Source organism: Calonectris borealis, unplaced genomic scaffold, assembly GCF_964195595.1.
Source record: "Calonectris borealis unplaced genomic scaffold, bCalBor7.hap1.2 HAP1_SCAFFOLD_310, whole genome shotgun sequence".
Taxonomy (NCBI): Eukaryota; Metazoa; Chordata; class Aves; order Procellariiformes; family Procellariidae; genus Calonectris; species Calonectris borealis.
In genome coordinates this window covers 219-10593 of record NW_027441693.1, presented here as the reverse complement: position 1 = coordinate 10593, position 10375 = coordinate 219, and the positions used below count along the sequence as shown (strand labels likewise).

The 10375-nt window shown below is 36.6% G+C and overlaps 1 protein-coding gene across 3 annotated transcripts; it reads left to right on the top strand.

Annotated features, from left to right (window-relative positions):
- The first annotated feature begins 122 nt into the window (after positions 1 to 122).
- LOC142077578 (helicase POLQ-like) lies at positions 123 to 10174 on the top strand. 3 transcript variants are annotated; one of them, XM_075139509.1, is made up of 12 exons: positions 123 to 293; positions 723 to 1456; positions 1781 to 1959; positions 2523 to 2723; positions 3802 to 3874; positions 4354 to 4451; positions 5035 to 5133; positions 5843 to 5988; positions 7390 to 7629; positions 8519 to 8660; positions 8957 to 9061; positions 9582 to 10174. In XM_075139509.1, the coding sequence occupies exons 2-12, from the start codon at positions 742 to 744 to the stop codon at positions 9891 to 9893; spliced, it is 2310 nt and encodes a 769-aa protein (XP_074995610.1). In that variant the 5' UTR covers positions 123 to 293; positions 723 to 741; the 3' UTR covers positions 9894 to 10174. The 3 variants fall into 3 exon arrangements, with proteins under 3 accessions (XP_074995610.1, XP_074995609.1, XP_074995611.1); XM_075139508.1 differs by having other exon boundaries at positions 124 to 293; positions 718 to 1456; positions 9582 to 10173; XM_075139510.1 differs by having other exon boundaries at positions 203 to 293; positions 920 to 1456; positions 9582 to 10173.
- The last annotated feature ends 201 nt before the right edge of the window (positions 10175 to 10375 follow it).

Here is a 10375-nt window from a genome sequence, read left to right as displayed (position 1 = left end):
TGGCGGTCCCGTCTTCCTTTGGCGGTTCGGCCGTCCGCTGCCGTGCCCTGCCGCGGCCGTGACGGTCTCTACACCGCTTTCTCGCAGCCCCGGTCTCAGGGCGGAGGCTGATACCCCCCCAACTCCACGGGACGGCGGTGATGGCCGAGCCCAGTCTGACGGTGCGGAGGAAGAGCCGCTCCGGCTCTGTCCGGAAGCGGAGCCGGGCCCCGGTGCAGCCTAGCGCCGTCTGCTCGCCGGTGGCTCGCAAGAGACCGAGCTCCGGTGGCGAGGGGCTCCCGGCGGAGACCCCGGTATGGGGATGGCGGGGTGCGGGCAGGCTCCTAGGGCCGGGTGTTGAGGTGGGGGGACTCCGTCTGGGAGGGTGGCTTGGCCCAGACCGAGCCTGCGTGACGCTGATCGGGGAGCGCCTTGCTTTGTATGAGAGGGGATGCGTTTTGGCTTTAACTTTACTACTTTACTACTACTAACTTCAACTTCACTACTAAGTAGCTATGCAGGCATCATGTCTACTTGTAGGTTAAGTTTCACTAAGTTAACGCATGAGCTTCCTTAGAAGTAAAGCTAGGTTTTGCTCACAAACAACATCAGAAAAACACCTAATTTTCTCGTTAAGTTGGGGAGGACTTAAATGGCTTGCATCTGATCTATGTGCTGTACAAGTTATGCTGACTTCTTTAGTGTTACTTCAGAGTATTAATACTTCTGTTTTTACAGTGTAGTAATGATAGTGAAGAAGATATGTTTGGCGACTATGACAGCTTTTATGGAAATGATTCTTTGCTAGCTCAAGTTGATGATGTAGAGCACAAATACCTGCAGGATAAAAATACAGATATTAAAGCAGCTGGAGAAATCATACTTGGGAATCTTCAGTCAGGAATTCATCAGAAAAAACAAGATTATTTTTCTGCTTCAGAAAATATGGTTGTCCTTAAAGCTGACAAAGAGGATGCTTTCCAAACGAATGAAAATGACCCGGTGGATAGCAATCAAGAACTGACTGAATCTATTTTAGATGACTTGCCATCATCGCAACTTTTGTATTTTGAGAAAATGGATAAACTTTCTTCTGATTCTAGAATATCTCCAGTCTCAGAAAGGAGGAATAAATGTGTGAATTCTTCCTCGGACAAAATCAGGAGTCTATCACCTTTTTGTCCTGATGCTGAACATGGGAACAGACCTACTGACTTTTCCTCAGACTCTAAGTGTGATTTATTTAAAACTGAGAGTCTTAAAGATCATCTGAAAAGTGCTATGACTGGAAATGCCAAAGCCCAGACTCTGCAGGTCTCTAAGACCAAGCAGCTGAAAGAAGCTGTTTTATCGGAAGAGATTTGTGTTGCTAGAAAAACTATTGAATCTTCTTCAGTTGATATAGGCCCTTTTTATGGATTACCTAGCAAAGTTAAAGACCTATTCAGACAATTTCGAGGGATTGAAACGCTTTATGGTAATGTAGCTAATGGTTTGTTGCAAAAAAAAAATTGTTAGTGAAGTGTTGCCTGGTTTACCCATGTAAAAATATTTACGTTAAGGTAATATTTAATGTAAACGGCATTGGAAAGTGGTTGTTTTGGGTTTTTTAAGTGGTTATTTTAGATGGGTGGGAAAGGTTGATCGGGCTTACAGAACACTTTGGAGGGCTTGATGACTGAAAGCTTTTAGCAGTTTATTGAAGAAAAACTCTCAAACACTAGACTTAAAGTAGTCTGTATGAAGGCATATTGATTAACATGCCCCTGGGGTTGCTAATAATTCTTTCTTAATTTTGCAGAATGGCAGCATGATTGCTTAATGTTAGAATCTCTACAGCAAAGAAAGAATTTAATTTACTCATTGCCAACAAGTGGTGGAAAAACACTTGTAGCTGAAATAATAATTCTCCAAGAATTACTTTGCAGGCAGAAGGATGTTCTGATGATCCTGCCATATGTTGCCATTGTCCAAGAAAAGGTCTGGGTACAGTATTTCTGATACTGCTTATCTTTTCTGATATGCCTTGTTACTTGACTGGTTTTAACACTAATTTTAGCAAACTCCATGATTTTCATAAATATGTGGTGGGAAGTGAGTGACTTCTCTCCTAAATGCTGCTCTGAGGGTCAGTAATTTTGTAATAAAACAGACGTAAATTATGAGGTGAAGATGCTGAGTTATAAAGTTAGTGTGCTGAATTTTTAAATAATAGCTTTTTGCAATGTTATGTATAGTTCTGCAGTCTTAGAGCTGTACTGCCTGACTTGCTAAAGAAATGGTCTTGAACACGAAACAAAAACTAGTATTTTTTTGGTATAAAGGAAAAGTTAATTTTAGAGAACAGATGTAACCCAAGCTTGATAATATTTGTAAACACTTCAGCTTTGCAATTGGAAAAGTTAGTCATAGCTAATATGTTTTCATTAATTCAAACAGTTGATTGTGGTGTGGGTTGGTTATATGCATGTTGAGTTCTTGAGGCAGCTCTGAAATCCAAAATGATCATGAGTTTGTTCTCTAATTGATCTTTTTTCTAACAGGTTAGGGGTTTATCGAGTTTTGGGATAGAATTGGGTTTCCTGGTTGAAGAATACGCAGGAAGTAAAGGAAGATTTCCACCAATCAAGAGGAGAATAAAAAAGTCTCTTTATATTGCTACTATAGAAAAAGGACATGCTCTAGTGAATTCCTTAATTGAAACAGAAAGAATTGATGACCTTGGTCTGGTTGTAGTAGATGAGGTATGCTACAGGATTTACCCAGATTTATAATATGCAATTTTTTGTATTTATAATATGCAATTATTAGCAAAGAGCAGTTTTTTGATTACTTGGTTTTGCTTTGAGTGTTTATCATGAAATTATTACTACTTAACTAATTTTTTTTCTGCATTGGTACATAATTCTGTAATATTCAAAGTTATTTTTCTTTAACTGAAGCATTTGTTGCTAGATCAGGACAATAGATTCTATATTGAGAGACCTACTGTGTTAGTGGTTGATGGTGAATTACTTAGTAACTACTTGTCAACTAAACATCTCTAATGAATTAGAAAAAGCATAAATCATTTTAACCATATGGAATGTATTTTATGAATCCCAGAACTGAACTCCTAAATATGAAACTATGAGACTATGTCTGGTATTAATAATGACTAAATAAAACTTTAAAAAAAGAAAAATATCCAGTAACATTTGACTGTGAGGATTGCCCCTTATTCTGCTTTTTAGTGGTGTGGCTGAGTTGTGCTACTAAGGGTTGATTGTGGGGTTGAATCACATGTATAACATCTAACAGGGATGTTTAATTCATGGAATGCTTCAGGCTGACTGACCTTGCTTGAACACAGTAGCTTCTAAACAGAAGGCAGCTTAAGAATTAACTTCCACTTTTTCTGGAAGCAGCTGGCTGCTAGAAGATTTTTTGTATTAACTTCTACTATGAGTGTGGCTTAAAACATGGTTTGTTTAAAATTGCTTTAGGCTGGTGAATATAAAGATCTCCACACTGACTGTTTACGGTCAGGAGTTAACTGTGTGTGTCAGTTACGGTCTAGTTAAATGGAAGGTAAATCTTGTTATCTACGTTTGCTCTTAGGTCTGTTTTTCTGTGATTCTTAAATGTTGTTTCAAAATGTTGTTTCAGTGAGGCTATACTTCTGGAAGGAGCTTAGCAGTCAAAATTTACCGGAGGGATATGAGGAAGTCCAACAAAGACATTCCTGTAATATTTGCTTAGGACTACATAATTTGTTTTTTTTGTAGAAATACTCTTAACTCAGTAATATTCTTGCATTTTCTTTTTCCCTTCTGTGCACAGTTGCATATGCTAGGTGAGGGAAGTCGTGGAGCAACGCTGGAAATCACTCTTGCAAAAATTCTTTACACTAGTAGTAAGTAATGGCTGCAGTTAATATTATTAAAATATTGTAGTGATGGCACCTCTAGAGAGAAGTCATACTTTTTCTTTCTGGATTTGTGGTGTTCTGGCTGCTTTTGAAAAACATGGCATGACTCCATGCAGTAACAGTGTTTACTCATTTAAGTGTTAGTTGACCCTGTAATGATGGGCTGGATGTTTTTGAAGCTTTTTTGATACCACTTCTCTGAGAAATCCTGAGTGTTGTCAAATGTCTTCCATTTCTTCGTAGGAGCCCCTTAGCCATTCCAATTAAATGCTTCTATAGAGAAGGATTCCTTTTTTATGTTTACGTCTCAGGTAATATTTCTTAGCTATATCCTCCTTCAAACCTGCTACTTTAGCATTTAAAAAGACTAACGATGAAGAAGCAGGCTTATGAATTAAATACTGAGCAGAAGTGCTAAAAATTATGAACGTGGCAATAAATTCATCTCAACTTCTGTTCTGCAGAAAACACGCAAATCATTGGAATGAGCGCAACTTTAAATAATGTTGGAGACCTGCAGAAGTTCCTGCAAGCGGAGTACTATACTAATAATTTTAGACCGGTCTGTATACAGGATACCATAAACTAGTAAAGAAGATATTTGGCTTTAAAATTACAGCAAATCTGTTTAGGATCATATCACAGCTTGTGCTTAATTTCAGTGTAATGTAATATAATGCCTGCTACTGCTTGCAATTGTACCAATAAAATAAATAGCTCTATGCACTTGTAAATGCACAAATGCAAGTACCTTTATATTGTTGTGTTAAGCCATTTGTGTCACTTTAGCTGTAATTTAGAAATTGGTTTAGTTATTGGGATAAATCATTACAGTTCATTTGATATAACTAGAATCTGTACTACTGGTGCTTGAATGCTGTCATGGCAATGGTTTATGAATAGTTCATGGGATACAACATTTGTCATATTAGTTGCTATAATCAGGCACTTCCTCAAGGCAAATTAAAATAATTAACTTTTAAAAAAATTCGTGATGGGGTGGAGTGTGTGCTCGTGTGCGTGCAAGTATGTATATGAAATGTGATGCTTAGAAAAAACCACTAGCTGTACATCAGTTTACTTAATCTTTAAAGAAGACTTGGTAATTGAACTAAAGTTTCTCTTTATGGCTTATATCTCCCTAGGTAGAATTAAAGGAATATGTAAAGATACGAGACACCATTTATGCAGTTGACGACAAAACAGAAAATGGCTATACTTTTTCACATCTCCTTAACTTCAAGGTAAAATCAAAGTGCTTATAGTTTCTTTGAACTATAGTTATGAAATGTATTATTTTACACTGATTTGTTTGTAGAACTTTTACCAAAGAAATTACTTAAACATGATAGTAATACCTGTGAGAAAGAAAATGGTAGGCTTTGGGGAGAAAAAAGGCCTTTAAAATACTGAACGTGTAACTTGATTTTTCACTTCTTTACTGCTCTTTAAGATAGAGGCTTCTTCAGTATTTTGAGTGTGAAGAGCAGTGGGTTTGAGTATTCCAGATACGCAATGTTTTATGATTTTGGGTAGATTTTCTCAACAGTTGATCACTCTTAAACAATACTGAAAGAAGGCATCTTTTTTGGTTTTTGTTGGCTTATTACTGCCTTGTAGGGATTCATTTCAACCTTTAAAAAGAAAATGTGTGTTATGGCTGACTGCCTGTAGCACAAATAACATTGCTATGGTGTCACTAAAAGAAATTGAAGTATTAAGGGGAGAAAGCAAAGCATTCGATTCTTACATCCATGTATCCCTCAGTTCAAGCTAGGTGTGTTAATAAACTCTTCAAGTGAGGATTGGGAGAAAAGCTTATCCTACAACTTGCAATTATGTCACATTAAAGCAAATGGGAATATTCCAGCAAAGATTGAGAACCTGTGTTGAATACTTAGTTTATGACTTAATTTCTAAGTTTAAATGTTTGTCAATCTGTGTTTATGATAGTATTCTAGTAATCTGGAGAAAGCAGATCCTGACCACATCATTGCGCTGGTTACTGAAGTTATTCCTAAATATTCCTGCCTAATCTTTTGTCCCACTAAAAAGAACTGTGAAAATGTGGCTTCCATGGTGTGCAAGTACCTCAAGAAGTAAGTTTCTGTCATGATTTTTTAATTATGTATGGAATAATTGGTCAGAACTTAGTATTTATCTTCATTAGTTTGCAAGTGATTTTCCATGGTGATCAGAAGTAAATGCTTTGAATATGGAGTCATGTAAAGTTGCTAGCTGCATAAATGATAGCAAACTACTCAAGGCTCATTAAACAAATGTTTTACCAAAAAAAAAATCTTATTTTCTAAACTAGTTGAAAAAATGGTTATTAGAGGACAAATAATAAAGAAAAAAGGAATAGCACACTAAATTAATCTAACCTTGTGTCCCTTTGGTACTGGTCTCTGTAAGCTTAGAAAACAAACATTTTCTCTATAGCCCGGTGTTTGATCATGTATCTTAGTAGTTGATTGAGTAGCTATGTTCCAGACCTACTTTATAAATCTAAGTTTGTTGTGGTTTAACCCCAGCCAGCGAATAAACACCACGCAGCTGCTTGCTCAGCACCGCCCCCCCCCCCCCGTGGAATGGGGGAGAGAATCGGGAGGGCACAAGTAGGAAAACTCCCAGGTTGAGATAAAAACAGTTTAATAATTGAAATAAAACGAAGTAGAACAGTAATAATAACAGTGAGAACAACAACAATAACAGAATATACAAAGCAGACGATGCACAATGCAACTGCTCACCGACCGTATGTCACGAACGGGGGGTGAGCCCCCCCACACACCTGGTTTTTATACTGAGCCTGATGTCACATGGTATAGAATACCCCATTGGCCAGCTGGGTCCACCACCCCGGCTGTGCTCCCCCTCCCCGGTGCAAGCATCACCCAGCAACAGCCAAAGCATCAATGGGCCATCAACGCTCCTTTCACACTAAACCCGAAACACAGCACACCCCCCAAGCTACTGGGAAGAAAGTTAACTCTGGCCCAGCCGGAACCAGGACAAAGTTGTAAAATCTAAACCAGGCTTCGTTAATAAAGAAAAGAAAGTAAGACTTATGTTTGGTTTCATTGAAATGTGATTTGATCAACTCAATGGTCTAGCAAAGTTAAATTTTATGTAGGAAGAAATTATATTAAAATAAAAAACCAGCCTTGCTATCAAAATTGAAACCATTTTTGATGTACCTATAATCTTCGCTAGGAGCTAATACTGGCTGTATTTCCTTTTTTCAGTGCACTTCAATGCACACACACCCAGTCAGTATTTGATCCCTTCTGTACCTGTGCTTACAAACAAGGAGAGTTCTATTGCAACTTAATCATTCTCCTGTTTATTGCTATTTTAAAGTTACTGGAAATAACTGTTTCTCCAACCTAGATGTTGGAGGAATGGATAATGAACAGCAATAGACAGTAAGCATGTTTCTTGATATTTTTAAGTAGTTAATGATTGATCAAAGTATAAAACACTTTTCTTCCTCCAAGAGAATTTAGAGCTCACAGGGAGAAAGAGAAACAAGATCTCATCAAGAACCTAAAGAATATTGGAAATGGAAGTGTCTGTCCTGTTCTGAAGCAAACAATCCCTTTTGGTGTTGCATATCACCATAGTGGCCTTACAAATGATGAAAGAAAAAGTATAGAGGAAGCATATTCTACAGGTGTCCTGTGTCTACTTGCTTGTACGGCTACTTTAGCTGCTGGAGTCAACCTGCCAGCTAGAAGGTTAGTAACTCAAACATATTTCATTGTTGTATTGATTTTTGCTTTGTGAAAAAATTGCTTTAGTAAGTTGGAAATATTGGTGTTATTTAAAGTGTATTTCTGCTTTTACTAGCAAATTGGAAGCGTAAGGGATTTTATGTTCAATTCAGGACACAAGACTGCAAAGTTTTTATGGAGGAAATGTGAATCGGTAACAAGTCCCTCAGAATGCATAGCTGAAGTGCACTTACCTGAATGGATTAAGAAAATTTTAAGAAATTGAGAAAATGCTTCAGTATTTTAGTAATGTTATCCTGAAGAATAAGAAATTCATGGCGGTTTCTTTAGATATTGTCCTAAGAACAGCGTTTAAATTGTATAATAAATCTTTTCTAAGGAGATATAGCTTGAATATGTTTTAACACAAAAATGTGTTGCCTTTTCTTATACAAGTGCTGATGATATGCCTGCTGTACTTTTTATGACCAAAGACTGCTAAGAATCCAGTTTTGTGTGCGTGTATGTTGGAATAACACATCTGAGGGGAGAAAAAAATTCAGAGACAAGTATTGTCTTTCTAGCATAACTGATGTATGGTCAGTGTTACTTATGTTTTTTAGTAAGGTTTATTTTATATCTCAGTGATTTTCACCCTTAAACTCAGGCTTTTGAGTAGACATAAAGACTAATTCCAAAGGTTCTGCAAAACATAATAAACATGGCTTATTATTCAATAAACCTTAAATTGTTAAATGTTTTCCTGGTTGATGTACACATCTGTTCAAACAAGTGCATTTGATTTTTATTAGTTACTTAGCAAGGGGCCTGTATAAAGAATGCATTTGTAAAATTTTATTGCCACTTTAGGAGTTTTAATATAAAGCATAACTTACTAAAGACTTTTTTACAGGGTTATTCTCAGAGCTCCTTATGTTGCTAATGATGTCCTGAAGAAGAACCAGTATAAACAAATGATTGGCAGAGCTGGTCGAGCTGGTATTGACAGTGCTGGAGAAAGTATTCTCATAGTGCAAGAAAAAGACAAGCACTTGGTAATTTTTACAAAGCTGTTGGTAATTTAAATTGTTGGATTAAGCTGGTGGGATAAACAGGAGGAGCTGAACTGCCTAGCTTAATTTTTGTTCACTTAACATTGCAAGTATTTGATTTATGTAATAATACCTATAAACTACCTTTATGTGGTTTGTTTTCAGATGTGAACTGAAAACTTTAGGTGTCTACACTTATTTTCTTTATAAGCTGAATCATGCTTATCAGTATTTTTAAAAGAGTAAAACTAATGCATAAATATTTTCCTTGAACTAATATATTTCTTGCTCTTTTTTAGGTTCAGGATTTAGTTAACAGTCCTTTGGAGAATTGTTACAGCAATCTTCTGCTGGAGTTGACCAAGGGAATGCAGAGCCTGTTGTTATCTTTGGTTGGACTGAAGGTATCACTTAACTCTTCTGAGTAACTTAAGTGCTTGGGAACGCAAAGAAAACCTTATCTGTTGATTCTATAGGAAAAACAGACTTTTTAAACAGTTTGGCTTACAAGTTCAGAACAGCTTCTAATCAGATAAGAAGGACAAAGATTTGATTAGTCTTTTTATTTAACTCAGTTATCAAGTAATCACGTAACATGACAATTTCCTTATGTGTAAAAGTCAAAATTGTAACTACCTTATGATACATTACAGTATTAATATGTCAATTTCTGATACTTGATTCAAAATGCAAATAGGAACAGTGGAAACAAATTAACATGATGCAGTAGCTAGAATAACAGAACAGATGGAGAGCAGTCCCATCAGATCTATCATAGACTGTCTATCATTCTATTTGTCATGTATAGAAACACATTAACAGGATATCGAACTGCTCTATTCAGTAAATTTTTTCGTATAGCTTATGAAATGTTATGTGAAATGATACCTTTAAACATGCTAATTACTTGCAAAACTGATGCAGATAGCAGTTACCTGTGAGGAAGTCGACAATTTTATGTGCAATACATTACTGGGTGTTCAGCAGCAGCTGCTGTCTAAAGAGAAGAGCCTCTCAGAGATAATTAGAGATGGGCTAGAAAATCTAATAGAAAAAGGACTCCTAAAAGGAAGAATATCTGAGAAGGACCAAGATTCCAAATGTATACTAACAATCACGCTGTTGGGTAAAGCTACATATAAAGGTAAGACTTTTTTTATTCTTATTATAATCTTTATTTCAACAAAACATTTTATCTCAGCCTTACCTCAATTCAACATGTTTTGCCATCTTTAGTCTGAAACTGCAATGAAAAATAAGTTGTAGAGAGACAGTTTTGATTACTAAATGATGTGCTGGACTAAAAATGGGAATGAACAAGTAGTGCATGATGGAACATGATGGGAATGTAATAACATTGGTCACAATGAGACTAAAACCAGAACTGTACTCCCCAAAAAATGACTTAGATTTGATCTAGTGATTGTAATCAAAATGGCTCATGACCTCGTTTTATAAATCATTGTTATGAACAGGGGGATTTCTTGATCTAGAGGGAGACTTAGGAGGGAAAGGAAGCATATGACGTGTAGACCAATTGTAATAAAGAGACTATATCAGGAAGTTTTGTTTTCCTGTCATAGCGTAAAGATACAGGGTACGGAACGCAATTGGAATAGGATGAATCTCTGCAAGATTCCTTCAATCTGCGAGATTGTTCCAGGATTTCATTAAAGCCAAAGCAATTCACAACCACTCCAAAACTACACACAGAACAG